This window comes from Aricia agestis, chromosome 5 (assembly GCF_905147365.1).
Source record: "Aricia agestis chromosome 5, ilAriAges1.1, whole genome shotgun sequence".
Taxonomy (NCBI): domain Eukaryota; kingdom Metazoa; phylum Arthropoda; class Insecta; order Lepidoptera; family Lycaenidae; genus Aricia; species Aricia agestis.
In genome coordinates, this window is record NC_056410.1 from 4,465,718 (window position 1) to 4,491,349 (window position 25,632).

General features: G+C 35.4%; 1 protein-coding gene across 4 annotated transcripts in view; it reads left to right on the plus strand.

Annotated features, from left to right (window-relative positions):
- LOC121726749 (synaptotagmin-7) overlaps window positions 1-25,632 on the plus strand; it is a 393,458-nt gene that overhangs the window by 177,118 nt on the left and 190,708 nt on the right. The window contains exons 2-3 of one of the 4 annotated variants that reach the window (XM_042114228.1): window positions 13,713-13,892; window positions 13,968-14,088. The exons of the other annotated variants lie outside the window; for them this stretch is intronic. Of the exons in view, the coding sequence (XP_041970162.1) occupies window position 13,892; window positions 13,968-14,088 (122 nt within the window). The 5' untranslated portion in view covers window positions 13,713-13,891. The remainder of the gene's footprint in view (window positions 1-13,712; window positions 13,893-13,967; window positions 14,089-25,632) is intronic. 4 annotated transcript variants of the gene reach the window in all.

Here is a 25,632-nt window from a genome sequence, read left to right on the forward strand (position 1 = left end):
ATGATGATGATGATATGAGATGCTAAGAAAGGATTTTGATAAATTCCAACCCCAAGGAGGATGAAAGTTTGTATATAATAATACTTCTTAATGCGAGCGAAGCCGCGGGCAAAAGCTCGTTTTATATATGGAAAGATATGGATTAATATGGAAATTCCAGTGAAATCTACAATATCTGGAGTAACACGACCAAATCCATTACCTAGACCCGACAGCGACAGGTTCAAAATGTGCTGACTCAGCGACGAAAGTTGACATGACGCTTTCCAACATGTGGGACTTTAACTACGAAGTCCTGAAGTTTGGTTAGTTGACTTTATCTTGTTAGAAACGGAGAGGAGCTAAATTATTGGTTACACTCTCATCCACACCATAATTTTATTATAATGGAGAAAATGTGTCTTTCTGTTTGTGATCTTTTCACGCAGATTTATTCAGTAGTGTCAGCGGGAATAAAATGATTGTAACAACCATTTTATTGAACTGATGGGGCTGGTTTTTTCTTGCCTGCAGTGGGTTTTTACATTTTTTGTAAAAAAAATATTTTCATGAATTAAATAATATGGCTGCAATGTCTACGTACATAGTTTTGGCATTTCACATAAATATAGCCATAAGTCATAACTACACAATTTTTGTTAATATTTTGTCATCTTATTTATAAAATTCTCGTGTCACAATCTTAGTTACCGTACTCCTCCGAAATGGCTTTACTGATTTTTACCAAATTTTATAAGTATATTGAGTAGGTCTGAAAATCAGCTACTGGCTACTTTTATATTTATAAGTGCATTTGTTGAATAAATAATAGTAAATTATTACAACTCGAGACTGACGGCGAAACCATTGTTTGTGCGACAGAATAGCGATGGACGTTGCCTTGGTGCCATACTTTAAATTAGTCACTTCAATAAATTACATGACATGTGACATGACATTTTATTCGTGTTTTATTGAATACCGAGCAAAGCTACCTTTATAATATGGCAATTGGCAAAACAAGATTGCCCGGGAAGAATAATTCTATGCATATGTTATTTTGTGTAGGAGGCCAAAGGCGCTTTAAAACTGTCTTAGTATTTAAATGGTTTATAAAGTTCTTAATAATATTTTAAAACTTTACCGTAACTTGAGCCGTTATTCTCTAAAGTATTGCTAAACTAGTAAACTATTTTTCTTCTGCTAGACAACTTTCTCAAAGTGGTCTTACTTTTGAGATATTTATTATTTTTTAAAATTTATGAAAATAGTAAGTATTTAAATCTTCGTAAAAATATTTTTAGGGTTGAAGTTTTTGGGTATCTAGTATTTCTAGTATTATTGTTCTTATTTTATAATTTTATTTTATAACTAATTTCTTAGAAAAAGTCGGTGTATAGTAAATTGGATCACTATTATTTGCAATATTCAAATGCAATGGCATTTTCATTGATTTCTTTGATTTGATTTCATACAATCTATAAAAATATTTTAAATGTTACTTCTATGTCTTAGGTTAGGTGCAAAATCTGGCTAAGAGCAGGTACACATTGAGCGCTTTGAAGCGCGCGCTTTGCTAACGCGCGTTTTGAGAACACCGGATTCTATTGAAGCGTACACATGCAAGCGCGCCAATAACGCGCACTTGTATGTGTATTGTGTACGCTTCAATAGAATCCGGTGTTCTCAAAACGCGCGTTAGCAAAGCGCCCAATGTGTACCTGCTCTTATTGTCGTCACCTTATCAGCTGTATAATATTTCATCTATATCCAATATCATTGAATTTTCATAAACAATATTTCTAAATAGGTATTTATTCATAATTCCATTGAATCGTCGAATCAAACTCTCCACTTACATGCAATCTTGTTTTTCGAACACAAAAACCACTTAAGTACAAAGCCTCTGAATTGCGTTATTCCCTTTGTAGCTCGCTGACGGTTGTTGGATTTAAGTTTTTTAAGATTGCGGAAGATGAAATGACTTTCTCTTTTAATAACTTATAGCGAATTTTCTTTGTTCCCTAAAGAACGAACTTCGGTCGTGCGTTTCTTTTAAAGCATAAGATGAAAGTATTGTGTTCTATGTTGCCAGTTTCTACAGTAGTTTCTCAACGAAATATACTGCCACAGACAGTACGACAAAAGTTGCACCACAAATTCAAATACTAAAACATCAATAAAGTATCTTTGTTTTACTATGCATAACATCCATTATGCATAATATTATAATATTGGCTCGGTAGTAAAAAGCCAATAAAAAGCTACTTAAAATAACAGTCATCAAAAAGATATTAGCGTTGCGTACAGGGCGTTTATTTTAATCAGAAATTTATGTACACATAATAAACAAGTTCAAGTCAGGGTTCATCCCGTATCTGATCCTGGATAATACCAGCCGGGATGAACAGCGGGATAGCGCGGGACGAGATGTGGGAATATAAAGTGTAAGATATGTTGCTCGTATGACACATGATTCTCTTCGTTACGTATGCATCGATGTTGCAAAAGATTTCCAGTTTTGATTTCTTGACAACATGGAAAATATTTATTTATGATTTAAATTTATCATGAACTAGATGATGCCCGCAAAATCCACCAAAACTCGTTTAACGCGCGGGAATCGTACATTTTTCTGAAATAAAAATCGGCCAAGTGCCAGTTGGACTCGGGCACGAAGGGTTCCGTACCACAATAGGCTGAAAATTGTGGTTTTTGTATGGGAGTCCCCCTTAATTATTTAATTTAATTCAATTTTATTATTAATTATTAAAGTTCAAATACAATTGAGTATTTCGTGAATGTTTCAAGTCAATCGAGGAAAAATAGCAAAAAAATTCACGTTTATTCTATGGGAGCCGGTTTTCTGTGAGAACGTGGTATTTCTCCGGTCTAGCCCGCCCATTCGGGCCGAAGCATGGCTCTCCCACGTATTCTTATGGCATAGATAGAGTACTAAACAATAACAGCCTATCATAGACGGATAGGAACCGGAAATCGATTTCCGTGTGAAAATTGCTTCGTTATTATGAAGATTGTATTTTATAGAAACAATATCTTCGCATATGAGTTTATCTACAAGCAAAAGACTGTAGATAATTTTTATGTAGTTTACGTTTGCTGAAAGAAAAGAATGAAAATATTTTTTAAGCACTTTTGTAACGAAGTTCCTTATCGCGCGTTTGGCGTAAAGGGGGCTAGACAGAACGATATTAATTTACTCCGACACTTTTTTATTAGTAGGGGCAGAGGGGATTGGTAGGGGCAGAGGGGCTTGGTAGGGGTAGAGGGCGTTGATAGTATTCCTGTGCGTCAACTAGATGGCGTTTTTTAGAATTAAGTACAGCGATACGTTGTTAGTAGTCCTGGGCGTCAATACATGGCGTTTTTTTTTAAATTTTTAGGTGTATATGCATACAGGTTTATTGAACATAAGAAATAACTTCATTCCATTCGGGTGTCCCTTGACACCTCTCAAGTTTTTATGAAGCTATTTATTTGACAATTATTTTTAGGGTAGGTAGACCTAGTTTGCTGTTTATACAAATCCATTCGTTTGTTTGTAATTAATTTAATATCTATCAAAATTCAACATGGATTCGCACATTTCTTACAATAACATAACAGAAATGCCTTGATTCCCGAACGTCAGATATAATTTTTGCAGAACAAACATCTTTAATATCTTTTATATTATTCGTACCTTTTGTTGCCGTCTCAGCCTTCTTTTGTCAACCATTGAAACGAGTGAAATGAATTTTTGTGACCATCACTCACTTGAGATTAATTTTGTCGGCGTGTCTTAAAACCTTATTACTTCTCTAATAACAACAAAATGTGTTGTTGGTAAAGAAATTGCGTCCTTAAATCCGTATTATATCAAGTAGGTAAGTGCAGATTCGGTTGCTAAAATTTAAGCTAGTTGGATTTATTTCACATAAATATAAATGAAGTTAAGCAAAGAAACTGGGAGGAACATATGCCAATTTGAACTTTGTGTTGGGGTAAATTCAAAGAGTTAAGAAATTCGACTGTAAAAGTAAACTCGAGTCAAATTTAAAAGCACTCTGCTTTTAAATAAGAGCTAATTTATTTGGTCGAATATAGTGTAGACTGGAGTAAATATCATGCCTTTAATTTTGAAGGATAGCTTCAAGATTTATTTATTTTTTCCTTGCAAATGCAAATGAGTTGCAGTACAGTTTATTATCAATTATTTGTCTTATTTTGTAATTAATGAAAAGCCTACAGCTACTTCAGAATTCGATAGACTTTGGTTTTCCCAAGGGTCACATGCACGGACGCTTAAGTTGATCCTGACCTAAATATCATGCATTGTCATTTCTTTCATAAAACGAAAGAATCACAAAGATAACTTCATAATATTTAACCCAGAGTTAACTTAAACCCTGATATTATATTTATGCAGAAAGCATATTTCACATAACAGTATTTTAAAAAGGTAAAACCGACTTCAAAATTGTACGTAATTATTAAGAATCAAAATTCCCTATCTCGAAAGTACTGAACCGATTTTGATGAAACTTGCAGTGTTGAACAATACCTAGTACAATAAAAAAGAATCACTTAAATTGGACTTATAGTTCCGGAGATAATATGTGAACACAAACATAAAAACATACATATATACAAACATTTTTTTAATGAAATAAGGGGGCAAACGAGCAAACGGGTCACCTGTAGGAAAGCAACTTCCGTCGCCCATGGACACTCGCAGCATCAGAAGAGCTGCAAGTGCGTTGCCGGCCTTTTAAGAGGGAATAGGGTAATAGGGGAGGGTAGGGAAGAGAAGGGAAGGGAATAGGGGAGGGTAAGGAAGGGAATAGGGTAGGGGATTGGGCCTCCGGTAAACTCACTCATTCGGCGAAACACAGCGCAAGCGCTGTTTCACGCCGGTTTTTTGTGAGAACGTGGTATTTCTCCGGTCGAGCCGGCCCATTCGAGCCGAAGCATGGCTCTCCCACACACTTTTGAAATTTGGCACATTTATTCAGACGCTAATATAGACTAACATAATATTATACGAAAACAGGGCAGTTCTGGAAATATTACATACATACATACGGGTCGAATTGATAACCTCCTTTTTTTGAAGTCAGTGAAAAACTGTCGTTTTATAATTTCACAAGTTGCGAAATTATAAAACGACAGTTTTAGATAGGCAAGGTCAATATTTTAGAAGCAATTAGGGCGTGTCAAAATTCCTGAAAGGTTTTCATAACTACAAAAAACGTACACTTTTAACATTGATTGACGTTATCGTTCCTCGTTTCGATAAAATCATCGAAAACTATTCAATCTGCTGAATCTTGCTTAAATGAACATACAATTAGGTTTTTAAATTTATTGAATAACTATTAGAAACTCTTATACTTAAATTATCATCGAATACATAATATTGGATCTTCTTAAGGCAGGAGTTTTGCCTCCACTGCCCTTTTTCCTTGTTTTAAGTCATACTTGCAACAGTTGCTGCTTAACTCCTTAATCCCCATAAGGCCCACTTGGGCCGCGCTAAATGTCAAGCGCCATTCCGTCAAGCACCATAAGGCCCAAGTGGGCCGCGCTCTTCATTCGATTATATTTCGTATTTAGCTGATTTAGAGACTACTTTTGTATGAAGAAGTTGGGTTAGTTACGATCTATGATACGTTTGCCACATTCTGAATGCAAAATATTATACAATCTGTGGTCGACGAATATGTTCTGTTAATGAACAATAAGATCAGTTTAGTCAGAGTTTGCATGTTACAGTTTAGTTTAGGTGTGATATCGAACGGATAAAGTATAACTTTTGCATTTATAATGAGTTTTCTTTGCTCATACGTAATTTTTAGAATATTTTATAGCTTCTAAGATATTCGGTGACATTAATATTTCTTATTCCTTTTACCATACCGTATCATCGAGAAAAAATATTTACATGCAAATAATATGTTACGTTCTTCGAAGGAATTCTGCGTTCATTTATAACTTTTATGGCGGAAGGAATAAAACGTAGCATTATCCTAAAAAGCTTCATGATTTTTTCTCGAAATGACTCCAGTTATGATAAAATAATAATGTCGATAGGTATGCGCTTCACGTACGTATCTTTGTTTACATAAACCATATTATATTATTTCTTTCAGGACATCCCCCGAGCAAACGACCTTGACCATACATTTGACGCGTTACCGAGATCGCACCAAAATCCTATTTTTTAACTTATCTTAGTTCAACATTGACATAAAAATTTCAAACGGGGAAAATGTAGCAAAAGCAAATCAATTGCCGTGTGTTTCAAATAAAAGTAATTTGTTAATACTAGGGAGATGCTGATAGTACGCTTGAATCATAATATCAATACGCGAACGAAAAACTTTGTAACCCTTTTTACGAAAAATGGGGAAACGTAGGTGCATGAAATTTTGCACAGTTATAGTTTATATGGTGAAGGAGTGCATCGAACTAATATTATTTTGAAATTATGCTTTTATCATACATTTTTTAACAAATAAAAGATTACACACTACCACACACACACATGAGAAATGACAGATTTTTGAGTGACAAGCCTATACATACGAATTATACTCTTATTTGTGGTTGAAGTCTGTTGACAACAAGTTGACAAATTGAAAATGGATTACAGTTTTTTTTATTGAATCTAAGATACTATTAGACAATGCTTACACGGCCAGTCTGAGATCAGCTAAGTCCCAGAGACAAGAGTTGAAAAAAAAAAGGTAAAGTCAATATTTTTTACAAAGTATAGCCTTAGCATTCCTAATGTCGTTGAAACTAAGGTCGAATTTCGACCATTGGGCGATCTCTAGTTTAAATAAATTGCTATTACTTTGGAAGCTAATAAAATGAGTATAATAAACAAAAATAGTAAATTAATAACGGTGAAAGGAATGTTAATATACTGAAGATTATTGCTGTATTTTTATTATATTTTTTTAGTTTTCAAATTATGAGTTAATAAGGCTATACGGTAAATTACGGCATCTCCGTGGGGGGAAAAAACTAGGCCTTTATATCCGTACTGGATGATTTATACAGTATTTTTCAGAGCGAAGTAACCACTCCTCAAATACTGTAGTGCCTGGGACAAGATTTTTATATGCCCGTATGGTTGCTCAAGCGCATACGGCATTCTCGCATCATAGTCGGCCTAGTCCAGAGGAAAGAACTAGTCAATACGTCTGGGACCAACTATGTGCGGTTTTCCTCACAATGTTTTCTTTCAACGTACGAGCGTCCGTATTATGTACTTGAGATCAGAAAATGTCTCATAGGTACACGCCTCTACCCGGGTTCGAACCTGCACCCTCTAATTAGAGTGCGAACCAAAGGTCTATTAGGTCTATATCATTAGGCCACGGACGCTCTTAACTCTAACGTGGGGGGAGCGCCTTATTGTTATAAAAGCAAAAGTTTCTGTCTCTTACCTATAAATGAATTTTGGCGCAACGTAGTTGCGGGCGTCATAGTTATATATGTAGATCACTTTGTCTTGATCATACGCTAAGGATTGATTCAGTAAATTACATCCAAGAATGTTATATTATATAGATTCAGTTTCCAGAATCAAGTAGTCTTGATTCTTATTAGGTTAGTACCTAATACCATACCAAACCATAGTGAGGAGATAATATCAATCCCGACATTGTTTTGTTTATCTCTATATTCTAATCTTTTTTGGTTTTACAACCAAATGTTTTTGATTTAAAATTGTAAACGTGTTATAAATATACAATTGAATAAACAAATATACAAAACTTCGTCGCAAAGTGATATTTTGTATTATTAAAAAGGGTAAGGGACCGCAGCGGGGAAGCTTGACAGTTTGGTTAACGTATCCGTATAATATATTCGGAAATTCGTTCTGCGTCTGATCGTGTGATGGCTCTCGAGTTTCACTTGTGAATTGTGATTGAATTAATGTTTCTCATTGCATATGTAATATGTAATAATGTTTGAACTTTACAAACATTAGGTTTAATGGACCCAGACATTGATAAGTTGTGATAGACCTGCCGATAATGATCTTATAACTAAGAACACTCCCAATCATCATCACTCGTAAGCAAAAATAAAGTGCCAAAAATTCAAGGATTGTCTGCAATTATGTACTTTGAGAAGTTTATTCAAAATGAATACCCTGACATTGGGTTACTTTAAAGCAGGTTTGTGAAAACAATAATGGGTGGAGCTCCGGCGGGTCCGTAGGGTGGGAGAGCAGTGGCTGTTGAGGAGGTGGGGTAAGGACCTTGGAGCAGGCCCAGCATGGTCAACGTACTGCTCAGGCTCTGCGACCAGTTCTTGCGGCTTAGATGCGCCGCAATAAAAAACCCCCACCTTCCGCCTTACACTACTCACCGCCGTGCACCGCCATGATCTCATGGCAGAGCTTGGGCGGGACCTCTCGCTGTCGAGCATGCAGCAAAGATAGATGAGGCCTGGCAGGCGAAGCGGAACAGAGAGGACTCCGTCCCGCTCCGCCAGCGTAGGACGGGAGTGCGGAGGCGTCGTTATGCGAACCTCCAAACTTCCGTCTAATTCGGGGCTCCGGGCAAAGATGGGAACCTGCCCGGCTTAGCTAGTCCCGGTGCCGAGGGGAACGCCTCAGTTTGTCGAAGTGTTCCCTTATTTTGGTGAAATTCCGGTTCCTTATGAGGTGGAGGGAGTCATGTGGCAGACAGATCCCCTTGTGAGGTGGAGGGAGTCCTGTGTTAGATCCAGTACATCCCTCTGTATACTGCTGAAGACAAACCGCAGGTGGTTTTAGTGGGTCAGCCCGGTGCTTCTCGCCAGGACTCCCACATTACCCCGGGCTTTAGCTTAACTGAGGCACATCCCCAATCGGATTTCGAATTAGGATGTTAAGCAGACAAGCCTCTTTATTTTCACCGTAAAAATTATGGTAGGCCTTTTACGCAACATATTTTATGTAAACACTGAACATTTAAGTTTTAAATATTTTAATATCAATTTGAATTTATTAGTACAAAAATATAAATTGAATTCTAATATAATTTCGTCCCAACAAATTAATTGGCTTTTGCGTTTCAAATGTTGTTCTAACTTTACCTAGGACAGTTAAGTACCTACTGCCTAATCCTTCGTTAATTAAGATAATTAATCATAATGTTAATGTGACGCTACACCCACACAAGCGTCTCATTAAATATGAACACATCAGTTAATACTAGCGCGGAATATGAAATAAGAAGCGACGTAAATTAGTTAACGAGGAATTTATTTAGCAGAACTATTATACAATTTATATGTAGATCCATCTGGTCGAAATTTTACCTTGTAGTCGTATAATTTTTTCTTATGCTTATGTAATGTGTAGTTGTATGATTTCAAATAAATATTGTGAATTTTGTGAGGTAGATAATGTTATTTTTAACTGACTTCCGAAAAGAAGGAGCCTTCGAATTGAGAATTCATTGAACTTTTTTGTAAGCTGGAAGTCGGTTTACAATTTTTTGTCTAAAAATGATAATTAACATAATTCTAGAATAAGTTGGCTTTCCTGGAATTTACCATATTATATAAAGTTTCTCTGTTCTCAATTCGACGTTCGTTTTTTACACACGGCACGGCACGTTCGTTTGTTACATCTTCACAAATCAATTTTGGCAATTTTTTTTTGGGTACACAGAAATCAATCGCAATAAATAAAACAATATGCCAGATGCAATCATGATGTAATAAAATGTCGTCGCTCGTAAAATTTCGTAAAAGTGTCCAGAAAATTGAGGGATGATTCATTTTTTATCCGACTCGACCTTTTTTAAGTCCTCTTCGCCCTCCACCCTTGTAATTGCATTATGCCACGAGGCATATGCCCGCCTACGTGACATACATACATTTACGTCGAGCATATAACGACTTTATCAAGTTTTTTTTACTCCCAAAAGAGTTTGGAGTGTCATGACGTCTTTTATTAAGGTATGAATATATTCTGCAATGTGTTCACGCTAGACGGCAGCACGGGCAGCACCAATATTACAGACAATAGACAAAATTTTTGTTCGATGTTCGACAATTGAGAACGTTTCTATTAGTATACTGGTATGAGAGCGTTTTCACATTATCCGATCCGATATTGGTGTCGGACACCGATCCGATACCGGGGTAAGTAAAATGTATGAACCGATACCCGATATCGGGCCGGACAATATTATGAAAGACAGGACGTACATATTTCATACATTTTACTTACCCCGATATCGGATCGGCGTCTGACACCGATATCGGATCGGATAATGTGAAAACGCCCTGACGATTGCAACATGTCGTAATTTGGCCGGATTATTTACTGCATGTGCTAGTAGCGCCCTCTGCTTTGTCCTTTACGTAACGTTCTATATTCAAAAGCTTGACGTTATTTAAAAATCTTTTTGCACACAACATGTTAATCGAGCGTCAAAAATCCACACAATGTAGAGAAATTGTATATACAATTTTCTTCACAAGAACCACGAAGTTTTTAAGCTATTTATCGCGCTTTGAGCGCGGCGACCGAATCGAGACATTCCGTAACGAAAATAAACCTAACCCCCCACTTCAACCGGCACAGCGGTGCGGCATTGAAAGCCGTGGATTACCTAGCGTCGTTTCAGTTCGGTAGACTTCTTCACGATGTTGTAAACGTGCGACTAGAAGTATGCGAATTATAATTACAGAGGTTGATAAAAATGCTATGCAATATCTTTACCGCGGCAGTCCCCGAGTGCCACAGCATTTTTTATATCTCTCATTTATAGTCTGTACGTACTCTCATGTTCTCGTAATTTCCTTATCATGCCTAAATACTGGAAAGTTTAGCTACGACGAGGGATTGTGGCCTGTTAGATGAGACCCTTTTTAGCCGTAAAACGTTCTACGATTCATTGCCCCTACAAACTTTAGTCGGAGAAAGCTCCAAAGGAGACTTTTAAAAGCTTACCCGTGTCGGTAGACAAAGAATTTTTTATCATGATTAAAATTGAAGCTGTGTTCTTGAATTCGCATTGACCGCTGGCTGACATATAAATTGAATAATTTATTATTCAGATTCTCGAAAAATTCTGTGTTTATTCTTATTTGTGATTTATTGAAGACTGAAAAGCTCGGCCATAGATAACGACGATAACAAGTCATCGATTTTTTGCGTACACTCTGAGAAATTAGGGACTGTATTGTTGCGCCCGCTTAACTCTCTGCCACTGACGTGACGTCTGACAGCACCAGGATACCTGTGATTAGTTGCTACGTTGCCAATTCGCGCCGTATAGTTTTGTCTTTCTCTGTACCTTCCTGCGTGGACGCATGCCACCCGCCAGTGCAGCGGGATAGGGGTATAATAGGGGTATAATATAATAGGGGAGGGTAGGGAAGGGGATAGGGGAGGGTAGGGAAGGGGATAGGCTAGGGGATTGGGCCTCCGGTAAACTCACTCACTCGGCGAAACACAGCGCAAGCGCTGTTTCACGCCGGTATTCTGTGAGAACGTGGTATTTCACCGGTCGAGCCGGCCCATTCATGCCGAAGCATGGCTCTCCCACGTATAGATGAAGATCAGGATTTTGCTCGAGAATTAGTACTCCCTGCACTAAAACAAAGAGTTTATAATGAAAGATTACCTAGAGAATTGAGAATGACTTTACGTCGTGTACTAGGCAATGATTTACCTCCTCCACCCCCCAGGGAGCCTGAATCATCATCAACAAAGAAGTTGTGTCGAGTTGGCCCAAGCAAATTAAAAATCAAACAAGATTTGCCTGTAGTGTTTGCGCAAAAGCTATTTGTCTGCAATGTAATAGAAAAGTTTAAGGCTGATAAAAAAAAAACTACTGTAAGGATTTCTTTTTTATTGCTTTTTTTGATTATTTTTATGTTTAAAGAAGACTGATTTAAGTTAAAAGATTGATTTTATGTTACGTTTTTTTTAAATAATGTCTGTCAGGAGTTCTCTCAGCACCTTCCGAACCATGGTATATCTTGGTGCAAAATCTTTCTTGTTGGTAGCATAATTAGAATACTGCTCAAGAAACCGAAGTCATCACATGTTTCTATATATTTTGAGGAGTTCCCTCGATTTTCTATGTATCCCTTCATCAGCTTGCTTAGCACGGGGATTGAAATTTGTTTCCGATCTTCGTAGACAAAACATATAGTATAGTTTTTTAGATAAAAGATCCTATGTTTAAGTAAATAAGATCGTAGATTCATTGTCAATGTTATTTTATTTTTAACCGACTTCCAAAAAGGAGGAGGTTATAATATATTCGGCTGTGGAGTTTTTTTTTAAGTGCATTTTGTGAACTGTTTTTATTACCCATTGTTTAAAAAATTTGTGGGAAAATTGATAATTCCACCCTCAATGAATCTACATCGCCAAAGTGCTGGACAAATTGTGTAACATTTTATAAAATGTTTATAAATCCGAGCTCGCAAAACAGTAGGTCGTAAAAATTGCTCGAAAAACTTACATAAAAAATAATTTCTGTTGTCGATGAATCTACGACCTTATTGACTTTAAAACAGGAACTATTGAACTATTTTCCAAGAAACTATAGTTATTTCTTGCCTTTATCTTTTTTTTCTAGATCAACAATCCCCGAGCTAAGATAGCAGGTCACCACTTTTATAAATAGGGAATGTAATTGGGAAACATTTTGAAAAACGGTTGACAAACGGCGGAGTAATCATTGAACATAAAAAACGAACATAACACCTCCTCCGTTTTGAAAATAGGTTAAAATTGTAGCCTATGTATTATTCTGATGTATAAGCTATATTGTTGTAAAGTTTCATTAAAATCCATTAAGTAATTTTTGCGTAAAAGAGTAACAAACATCCAGACATCCATACATACATCCAAACTTTCGCCTTTATAATACTAAGTTTTTTTACAATTAGATTTACAATAATTATCAATAATTATTAAGTATTCCTCGGAAATTGCGCATAGAGGAATATTATAATTTAGAAGTTGGATCAAAATATCTTACAACTTGATTTTTGTTTTATTTAAGGACATATTTAGTAATCAATTAATCAAATTGAACAAGTAATAATTCATACTACAAATTACTATTACTTGATTTTTATAACTATTACTAGCTGTCCCGGTGAACTTAGTGTCACTTTAAAACCTTCCCTGGACTTCTACGAATATTTTGAGACAAAAAATTAGCCCAATCCGTTCAGCCGTTTTCAAGTTTTAGCGTTACAAACACAACTGAAAATCCATTTTTATATATATAAATTACTTACTAATTAATATTTCAACTGTTCAAACTTATTTAATAAATGTAAGAAGAAAGAAGGCGATTCATTTTTAATTACCACAACTTTCTGAGTTCTTTAAGATGGGTACAAAATTGATTGTATGCAGTGATAAATCACGGAGCTCTAATTGCGTTCCTGTGATTATGTCGGATCCTAGAGCGCTAATTATGATGAATATTCATAAAAAGTCGCGCGTCCATCGTAGCTTTTTAATTGTGTTAACAAATGTTTTAATGAAATAAGACGAGATTATGAGTGAAATATTATCTATTTCCATGCTCATGCATAAAATCCACCACTAAAAGTCTGAAATAACAAAAACATAAAACATTCGCTGTTTCGCTACCTAAATCCATAAACCGCTCGTATATTTTCTTTTCAAGCCTTTTTGTTGACATTTCCTAGACGATGATAGTAACGTTTCCTATTTTTTTCAGGTTCAAAAAGAATTATGGACTGTTACAATTGAAAATATATTACATCGATAAGTCTGTGATAAGAATAAAATAGTGCTTTATGTTGTTTTTATCTGTTAAAAATTGTTCGCGCGTTATTTGTTGCGGTTTCAAAAATAGAATTCGAAAATAGAATTCAATGTTGTGTTGCCATTTAAAAAAGTAAGTTGGTGTTGTTTTTTGCGTAGCGACCCCGCGTAGCGATTCAAATTTTTATTTTCGTTTTTGTGTGGCCAGTGACATCGCAAGAGTCAACGATGACGAAGAATTTTTTGACCGTCACCAGCATCGTCAACGAGGGCATCAAAAGCTCGAAAATCTCGCAGCTCGGTCTCTCCAAGTATTTGTCACAATCCCTGTAAGTATATTTTGTAGTCGTTCCACCAATAGCTTTGTGTATTCTACCTGGAATTACGTTAAATTTCTAAAGTACAGAAACAAAGTTTTAATGTTTACAAATGAATTCATTGTTCATTAAACATTTGAAATTATAAAGTTTTCCGTGGCCGCAAAGATTACGATATAACCGCGTACAATAAAATAGTACCTGGATGACCGAGCTTTGCTCGGTATAGCAAACACTCATTGACTTCGTGTTACTTAATAACGCCATCTGCTGGTCGTTAAAATAATTAATTGCTAACAAAATAGTATTATTATCCACCAATGTCAGGAAGAGACAAGAGACAAGTCATATTTTTGAGTTAATCGATTATCGATAAAACACGAATAAAAAGACATTTTTTGATAATGATTTCTAGCTAGATCGATTTATCGCCCCCGAAACCCCCTATATACTAAATTTCATGACAATTGGAGCCGATTCCGAGATTCCAATTATATATATATATATATATATATATATATATATATATATATATATATATATATATATATATATATATATATATATATATATATATATATATATATATATAAGATACGTATCTTATCTTATATATATATATATATATATATATAAGATAAGATACGTACCTACGATTTTATCAAGCATTATTGCTAGCAATGTGGCACGAAATAAGGAACTGAGTGATGTTTTCCTGCTTTGTCACATTCATGTGTTTATTTGTTTGCCCTAAATTCACGGTTCCAAAACTCAACCTATTATATGTGATAATTTGGCACTACAATACAATTATTATTATGTAAACGTGGAGGTATAAAGTAGTTTATATACCTATACTCTTAAGATACAAGTTGGAAGCCGGCTACATGAAGTTGCAGCAGACGACGTAACGTGTCGTCGCGACACGTCATTTCTATGTATTTCTATGAATGTGTCGCTAGCTTCGTGTCGCTAGCTGCGAAGGGTGTTTCATAGAAATACATACAAACTAGTGTGTCACGACCACACGTCGTCGGACGACATGAAGCAACCCTTAATGTCGTCCGCTGCCAACCAGAACCTTTATAATATTGTAAATCCTTTATCTGATAAGATTGCATATTTTACATGGTCTAAGCCTTATTTTACTGTTCTGAGGTCTAAGCAAATGACTCTCGCATCTAGAAGCAACTTGACAAATAAATGACGTTATTGTTACTTGCTTCACAGTACAAAAAACGGTAGATCGGATATATCGGATATTTGACATTATTATAAATAAGTAAATCTTCAATTAATTATAAACACACATTTTTATGTTTCTTACCTCTTTATAACAAATACAAACAGCCAAAGCAACAAGCATTTTTCAGAAAATGTTATACACGTTCCAAATTTAATTTTGTCAAAATATTTTAGCCCTGTTTAGTAAATGGCGTCGGCAGTTACATTTAACTGCTTCTTGAGGTGAGAATACTTTGACTGTTGAAATAAAATCTAAAGCCGTGCTGTTACATAAGTTAATTTGGCCGTTAGCGACTTTTGTTTGTTCAATCTTACCTATTTACTTTATTTATGGTTTAAATTAAAAGTAAAACAAGATAAACACGTGTCTGCAGAAATGGTACAAAGTTAAATACGTCATGTTATAGTAAAAATGTAAGTAAAAATGTTAAGTTAAGGTCAGGAAAAAGTGCGAGTCGGACTCGCACGAGGCCAATGTTTTTTTTTGTATGGGAGACCCCTTAAATTTTTATTTTATTTTAATGTTATTATTAATTATTAAAGTACTGTACGTATATTATATATTTAAGGCATTTTTGAAAATTTCACGTATCTACCTGTTTCCATTATTGATAACGAGCAAAAGAAGACAAAAAATCACGTTTGTTGTCTATACAACTATTTGATAATAATTCAGATATTTCCTATGAAATATCTGAAAAAGTCTGAAATTTTCACAGATTCTGTACATCTTTTGCAGCTATAACAAAAAATACTAAAAACAAAATAAAATTAACCCGCCATCACTCGCGTGGGGTGTTGTCAGCACCCCACGCGTTTTTGAACGTAAAAATGAATGATAATTTATCTGGTTACGAATTCACGCTTCCCGGTACCTTCAAGTCACCTTCAAACGCGTCAACACAAGGTGGAAGGGACAGTGTAGCGCAAGTGCTTGTAGCTTGACAAGGAGTTGAAAGTTGCGTCGGGTGGTCACGACACCCCGCGAGTGCTCGTGATATACTTTTTTAGAAATCACATGACCAGTAAGGCACATGTTTTTAATTCTTTAGTAAAAGTAAATTACTTTATTGTGCCGTTATTAACTAAAAATAATAAATAATGGTTTATTTCTTAGAATATATTCAATGATTTATGAAGCACAAACTTTTGTTTACATATTTTATTTGTTCGTATATAACGTTTTTTTTTTCAGATATTTATGTGTTTAGATGAGTTGGGAACAAGAGAAAGAGAAAAAATGGGTGCCATTATTAGAAGAAGTAATTCTGTACTGGAAAGCAATGCCAGAATGGATGAAGATTTTATTTAAGAATCTGATCATGATTCTTTGTCAGCACAAGATGCTTTAGCAGTTGAAGAGTCTAAAGTAGAAGAGGCTGGATTTAAGGGTCCTAGTAGTATACGTCTGGTATCAATGAAAATGTTATCTACAATTGGAATATGGCGCAACCGCAAGCTAGCATGAAAAGGTCTGAGTTTGTGGAATCATTGGGTTTAAGCATGCTTCAGGTCCACCTTGAAAAAAGATATGTACAACCAGGGTTGCCCAAAGCACTCAAGATGACGTTGAATGCTCCTGGACCAAGCACCGAATGAATGTCAGAATAAAAAAAGCAATGCTGTATAAGTAAAGACACCATAACCTTGAGTCACTGTATTTTTCGCAAAAAATGTATGTGCCAAAAACATATGAAGTTAATTTTCAGTTCCTGTTCGGAAAAATAAGAAAATTTTATTTTATTTAATAAATTAGAACTTATATTTACGATTTTGAATGAGAAAATTTATGTGAAAAAGCTAGAAGTATTTGTTTTTTGTCTGTTTTCAGAAAAGATCCCAATATTATGACTAAAAAAGGCTGATACTTTAATGTTTTATAAAACAGCAATAAAGTTGATTATACAATTTAAATTTTCTTATTTACATACCTCAAACCAGACAAAATAATAATATGCTGGTTTAATCTCGTTGACTGATATTATATTGCATAAAAAATCACTTACAATATGTGGGGTGGCCACAGCACCCCGCGAGCGCTCGCGGGGCTAAAAACCGCACGAGTGATCGAGGGTTAATATCTAAGGACCTTAGATATTAATTTTATGTTGTTTTTAGTATTTGTTGTTATATAGCGGCAAAAGATATACACAATCTGTGAAAATTTCAGAAGTCTACCTTTGTAGTTCTTGAGATACAGCCTGGAGACACACAGATGGACGGACGGACAGACGGACGGACAGACAACGAATTCTTAGTAATAGGGTCCCGTTTTTTACCCTTTAGGTACGGAACCATAAAAATGTTAGATACGACTACGTACTCATACGTAGGTACTACTCAATTCTAAATGTATGTACGATAATTTGTTCTCGTATTTATTTTCTACCACTCTTCCTATTTTTCTACAAACAAACAGAAAGTATATAAAATGTTGTTTTGTTTGGAATAGTTATTAGGTGCGGGGTTTGGCCGCCGTAGGGACGGAATTAATTTCGTTACGGATTGAGGAATCACGCCGAGGCAGTCTTATCTTATCGTGATAAGTTTTCCTCAAAATAACAAACTGTGAGTGGAAATTCTCCCAGGATTTTATGTGAGAATCCCAAACGTTTCTTGTCATGGCAGGAGAGATTCCAGATGCTTGATGAAAAGCAGTTTTTCTTGTATGAGCTAGAATTATTAATGATCTAACAGATAATGACTTACTTTTCTTCACTAAGTAGTAAATAATGGTCGAGACTCAAGTAGTTGCCCGCAAATTTTCTGTACACCAAGTTATGGTACATGGGGCGAATTTTGTTTTGCGTTAAAAAAATCTCTATTCTTTCCCAGGACTTAAATTACTGATACCATTTATACGTGGGAGAGCCATGCTTTGGCACGAATGGGCCGGCTCGACCGGATAAATGCCACGTTCTCACAGAAAACCGGCGTGAAACAGCGCTTGCGCTGTGTTTCGCCGAGTGAGTGAGTTTACCGGAGGTCCAATCCCCTAACCCCTACCCTATTCCCTTCCCTACGCTCAACTATTCCCTTCCCTTCCCTTCCCTACCCTCCCCTATTACCCTATTCCCTCTTAAAAGGCCGGCAACGCACTTGCAGCTCTTCTGATGCTGCGAGTGTCCATGGGCGACGGAAGTTGCTTTCCATCAGGTGACCCGTTTGCTCGTTTGCCCCCTTATTTCATAAAAAAAAATACCAATTTTAACAAAATTGGTACAGCGCACTATGCGTGAAGAGGTGATAGACAGGAATACTTTTACATGTTTTATTTTAGTATTTATATTGTTTTTTGTTCTTTTATTAATGTATTTATCAACATTTAACCCTATATTTCAAGTAGATACTAATATAATAAATACGAAAGTGTGTATGTCTGTCTGTTACCTCTTCACGTCCAAACTCCTGAACCAATTTTACCGAAATTTGGTATAAGGATACTTTATGTCCCGGGAAAGGACAGATAATACTTTTTATCCCGGAAAAATGTACGGTCCCCACTATTGGCGCAACGGAGTTACGGGCGTCCTCTAGTATTAATGCATAATTTAAATTCTAAAAAAAATATTTCACAAAAGCTGAGAGAATTCGAGAATAATTATTACAGTATTGAGTGTGAATATTGGTGCGTTTATTTCCATGTTATCGGAACAGGGCAGCCGCACGGAATTATTGAATTTCATACAGAACTCATTAATTTGAGCAATGTTGGAGTGAAGTGTAATTCCTGTATCGACTATTTAAAGATAAAATTATTTCACGCTTCATTTATTATTTTCGATTGAATTAACCAGCATTGGGTTTGCATTGACTTGTTTGGTAAAGGCAAGAAATTGCCTTTACCAAATAATTCAGTGTTTAGAAAGGGTAGAATAGAGCTCTCTTATTTTATCAATTATAAATATTAAATTAAACACCGAGTGAATATTATTTAGTTGCTAACTGACGAACGCAACATATTTCATTGTTATAATTTTTTTTTTGCTCTCATGTAAGTGACATATTGTAAGTCTTAATGAGAATAAATATCTTTAAACCTAAACCTATTGCAACGAGGCGAGAATATGATGTCATAATCTATTTTTATAACTATATTTCCCGGGCCTCAAAGTATCTTCATACCGGGCGTGAAGAGACATACAGACACATTTTCGCATTTATAATATTAGTATGGAAGTATGGATATTGGAAAAGCCATGCAACTTTGGGGCAGGTAGCAGCACTGAGTTACTAAACAATGAACATACACACTGAATTGACAGACTGCGGGTGCCAAGTATGCCAATCCAATGTGTATTTTCTTTAAAGTTCAACTATTTTAATTAATGGCTCATTTAATTGCTTAGCATTGCCTCGACATATTTTGTTGCAATGTTGATTGACCCTTAGGTGACTATTGGTATTGGTAAGAAAAATTGGTATAACAAAATAGATAACATAATATTGTAATATAATATGAATAAGATAACTTTTACTTGGGATCAATAATTTATAAAAATATAGGTGCCGGCGGTCTATACCTCGAATTTTCGATCAGGTCACATTTTTGATACAGGTTTTCACAGTATTTCACTTCAGGCGTGCAGGTGAAGCTTCCGGTTGCGAGGATCACGATTGATAAAGTAATTTTTCCCAAATTCATGCAATGCGAACATTAGCGTGAACGTGCTGCTGAGAGATGGTGAAAAGTTGAATTTTGCATTAAAATGCGCGGCAGGCCTTACCGTTTCCTTACTGGGTCAACATGTGCGGACTATGAGTTCTAAGTTATATTGCTTACTCAAAATTTCATTTCTCAATAAATATGTGAAGATGTTCTTCAAAACTTGGGCTTATAAGTCCCAGCTGTGGGACTGTTTAGGCTATCATATTATATTTAATACAATTTGAGAGATATTAAATTTAGTAATTATAAGGTGGCTTTTGGATCTTTGCCGCGAGCGACCGCGACTGACGAAAATTCAAGCGAAATGCCACTTTGTGAATAGGCTATAGGTTTCATTTTACTCTACCACTAGCTTTTACGCCGCCGCCGACGCGGCGGCAGCATGGGTTGCCACGCAAATGTCAGTAGAAAATGATACCTATATTCTATGTCATAAAGTAGCATTTTATTTGAATTTTAGCCGGTAGCGTTCGCTCGCGGCAAAAATCCGAAAGCCCACTTTTCCTCGGCTCATATTTTTGATTAAATATTGATAAAATCTTCTTGAAAATGTCAAAACATTCTTAAAAATTATAGTCCTGTTTATATTCAGTACCTATATAAGCAACGCATTACCTACCAGTTTCAACTTCGGCTATAAATATGGCGATTAAGTAAAATTTATGATATTAATATTTCAACTTTGTTGTTATTTAGCCGTGTTGTTGAAGTTTATTTTTTAAATCTTCACTTTCAAACTTTTTCCCACTTTACGGGAAAAAGTAGATGCATTTAATTATTATTTTGCTTAGTTATTTTAATAACATATATTTACCTTCACTTGGATGATATATAGTTTATAAGGGAAAACTTAGCACTAGTTAATGACGTGTTGAATACAAACCTTATTCGATACAAATTCTTGTAAGACTTTGGGATTAACTCAAAGTGATCATCAAAGCTATGCTTCTTAAAAATCTCTGGAAGTAAGCAAATAAAAACAAGATAATATGGCACATATTGGACTATGTCTCGTTGATCAATCAACGTCAGGGAATCTAGGAATCTACAAATTGTTTGTGAATAAACGAATATTCCGTTTCATTCAACGATATAATGTATTTCCCAAATGAACAAACAACATGATGTTCATAAAAGGTTGAAGGATATTTAAAAGTCGTGCTTTTAAATAATATATCCAAGCCAGGTGGCAAGCAATAGAAATTTATAATGTAATGTGACAGACTTCGTAAGAAACTTGTCTCGTGACTTAGACCATAATATTTATATCGTTAATTGGTCTCTCGCAATGTCTTTGCACTATCTCCACAAATTGATAATGAGCAAAAACCAACAGAACACTCATTTGAATATTACAACTACATTTATCGTCGTCATCGAATATGTGATAATATTAAAAAATTATAGTGCTAAACATTAATTTTCCTCGAGCGTACAAAGCGTAAATATATGCGAGTTCAGATATTTACCTAAAAGAAAATTCACTTAGAAACCTTTTCGAGTCCCCTTTATAGATGTTACCCACGTTTGTCGTTTGTATTTGTACCCATTTTACGATTTATTTAACACGCTGCGTAACTTGTGCTTAAACGGATACACATCATTAAATTAAATTTAAACTGGCTTAACACCCTGCGTAACTTTAAATTTTATTTAAACTGGCGTTTTACTTTTTTAATAAATCCATACTATATTTTAATTAATGTGAAAGTGTGTGTGGCTGTCTGTCTGTCCGTTACCTCCTCACGCTTAAGCCGTTACACCGATTTAAATGAGTATGCAAAAACTTTGAGTCCTGGCAAAGGATAGCTTTTGTCCCAGAAAAATGTATGGTTAAAAATTACCAAATATACTGGAAAAAGTGCAGGTAAATTGTGTTTTATTACTGTTTATATCAGTATCCAATAGTAATTATCCTGCAGTAGTGAAGAAGTAACAAATATACTCACTAACTTTCGCTTGTATAGTGTTAGGTATAATAACTTTTCTCTAGAAGGTTGCGTCACCTACTATCCAATATTTTTCGTTGGCAATAAAAAATCTACCAATAATACGGAGGGGGAAATTGTGATATTTCGACGTGTTACGATATAGGATAGGAAATTGGAAAAACACAAATGAATAAAATGATATTGAACAAATCCTAGAGGGATCTGACACCGATATAATACGCCATAGAATAAGTTGATCAGGTTCTAAGTCACTTTAATAATTACTTAACGCTTACGTCCTTGAAATTTTTAATTTATATACCTACTCGTACATTTATTGGCAAAATATAACCCTGTTTAATGTTTATGTTTTAACGTAAATTATAATAATATTGTCTACTCGCGCGATTCCCTTCTTTTAGTCTTTACTTATAAATACTATTACTTTTATGTAGGTACAGTCTTCATTTTCATCTGCACATGATTTTCATCTGACAAATAAATGTGCTATTTTATGTCTTTACAACTTGGTTAAAAAGTATAACATTATATTTTGCTGTAGACCTAACTGAGGTTTGTTTATTATTATTGTTTTATCAAAATAATTCGGAACGGATTATTGACGCTATGTATTCAGTATTCTCTTTTGGTCGGTTCCTGTATTCTCGTTTCCAAAATCAAACCTATTTTCTTTAGCAAATGAGTTACTCTTGTCAATACACCGCGTTGATTCAGAGAAGGGTCTATTCAGTGCGATACCTATCGACATCCTTTTGAAAGCGAGTGAATACCTATCTCACTAATATATACAAATTAATTGCTTTATTAAAGTTTCAATTTAGTTATGATGTTTTGGCTTTCTCTTTGTTTACCTGTCAAACCGTTCGTCGTATAAAGTAAATATGGTGTACATTTTATACACTAATTGCTTATTATTTCTTTAATATACTGTTGGCTATAGATCAGGTTTAACCCATCAATCTCCCAAGCGGTCGAATTCGACCGCGATAACAATAGAATAACAATAGATTTCCAAGAATCCGCGATAGAGGGATTAATATTACTATACTGTACTCGGCGAAACATGGCGGTAGCGGTCATCGACTCCATGTCAAAAACTTCTCATTTTCTATACAAAGCCGCGATTGACAACATCTGACACTTTATTTGTCAAACGCGGTGTGTACAGAAAATGACAAGTTTTTGACAGGGAGTCAATGACCGCTACCACCATGTTTCAGTACAGTATATCTATTTATTACTAACTAATGCCTGCAAATCCGCTGTGCGGAAATTCGTTTATTACCCAGGACCGTACATTTTTCCTATAGAAAGAAGTAACCTATGTCCATTCCTACGACTGAAAGTATCTTCATACAAAATTTCATCGCAACCCGTTCAGCTGTTTATGCGTGAAGAGGTAAGAGGCAAACAAAACACTTTTGCATTTATAATATTATTAGTATGGACTATGGAAGTATGTTTTTTTTTACAATAATTATTAGGGACGTCTATAGGCCAGTCGTCCATACCCTTTTTTTGTCTCTTTTACATAATTTTGTCACGTACCAATATTACATTGTAAGTCCATCACGCCTTGGACCTTTGAATAAATTATTAACATTATATATTATTATATAAAAAAACTACCTAAACAGAGAGGTATGGATTAAAAGACAAAATAAATAATAATATTTTGCATAAAGATACATGAACATTCTTGGTCCCGCAAACACAACTTTGGTTAAAAGTTAAAGTTGCAGGCTTGTCACTACAACTATGGCACGGGCGGGATGATACGAGGCGTGGGTATTATTAAAAGTTCATAATAAGCACGTCAGAGCGTTACAAAGTTGTTGCTCGTAAGTTATGAATCGCGCCAAAGCTTTGAAGAGCTTTCGTTATTAATTTCTGGCTTTAGACATACTCGTGTTAATTAATGTTATATTACAAAATTTTACTTTTCTTGAATTTTTTATTTGTTACAAGAGCGAATTGATTTCTATTCAGTTTTTTTTTAATTTCATATTTAACGCATGTAGAACATAGAGCCTTTGCGGACATTTCGATCAACGGCTGTGATTGAATAAGGTTGAATAAGTTTTTTTCATCTTCTTACTTTGAGGACGTTAACGGATATGGACGAAAACAAATTAGCTACCAATGTTTGCTACAAGCGGCACTGTTTGGTTACTATATAAACTACCAGATGATGCTCGCCCTTTGTGCCAAGATTAGTTTATCGTGCGGGATAAAAAGTATCCTTTGTCCTTTCCCGGGTGTTAAGTATCTTCGTAATTTTCAGCAAAATCAGTTCTATGGTTTGGGCGTGAGAGGTAACAGACAAACAGAATACAGACACACTTTCGCATTTATAATATTAGTGTGGATAGTCAACCCCCTCGAGTGACAAAACCTCATGCTCAACACTAAGGTCGAATCTCCATACTAGCGTAATTTGTGAGTTGTGAGTCGCAGAATTTCGGTTCGGCAGAATTTTGCTGCATTCAGTTTCATACGAGAGTCCCGTTTAATTCACACGAGCGTAATTTCGTGAATCATGATTTGTATGAAAAGATATTTACGCTTCACCCTTAGACAAAGTGAATGATCATTTGTCATAGATTTGTAGCAATCGTTTTGCAAGCATCAGATCCGAAGAAACATGATATCAGCTAAAGCTTTTTATCCTAAAATAACTTTTCTATTTTTGATAAAAATGTTTGAGATATATCTTGTGGAAGGGTCATCTGTAAAGTACTCTCTTGAGACGCCGATATATGGATGGTACTTTTCTCTACGACTTGTCATAACATCCAAGGAAAAAGTATTATATCAATATATTGTCTCAACAGTTTTGTGCAAACTGGCTAAAACATAGGTACGGCAACAAGAGTTTTTGAGATTAAATTCAGACCACAACGCGACGAGGCGAGACGAGGCGCGGCATAAAGTACAGATTTAAAAAAAAAAGCGTGAGACGTTATACGAATCGGTCAAATTCATATAAATAGAAATGCAACTACGATTAAAAATGCGTATACGATACGATTGATGCCGATCTTCAAAATGTGGTCAGACAAAGTAAGATTATAAAGTTAAAGAAACCGCAAAAACCGATAGGTCACACAACTTTTAACTTTAGTCTTTAAATTTTAAAGCCGGATTTAAAGTGAAGCCAAAAAATAATTTGTGAGTTGTGAGTCGCAGAATTTCGGTCGCGTAAATATCTTTTCATACAAATTATGACTCACAAAATTACACTCGTGTGAATCAAACAGGTTTTTTGTATGAAACTGAATGCAGCAGAATTTCTGCCAGCTGAAATTCTGCGACTCACAACTCACAAATTACGCTCGTTTGGCTTCACCCTTAGTGTCGCTAGCTGCGCAGGGTATAACATAGAAATACATATAAACCAGTAGTGTCGCTGCGGCACGCCGTCTGCGTTTACTTCATGTCGCCCGCTGCCAACCGGCATCTTAAATTCCATTATCATACAGTTTACGTTTAGCTTACGCGAAAGATAAAATATTACACAACGTTAGCAGAGTTTTTACGATAACATGAAATATTCTAGCTAATACATAAGTTAGGCGTTCAGTTTGTTATTTATGTACTAAGTAAGGCGCCGAGTAGTCTATGTAGTACATAAATACAATACAGTCACATTTCCTAACTTGTTGACTTTGGCTCGGTGCCATGTAACGG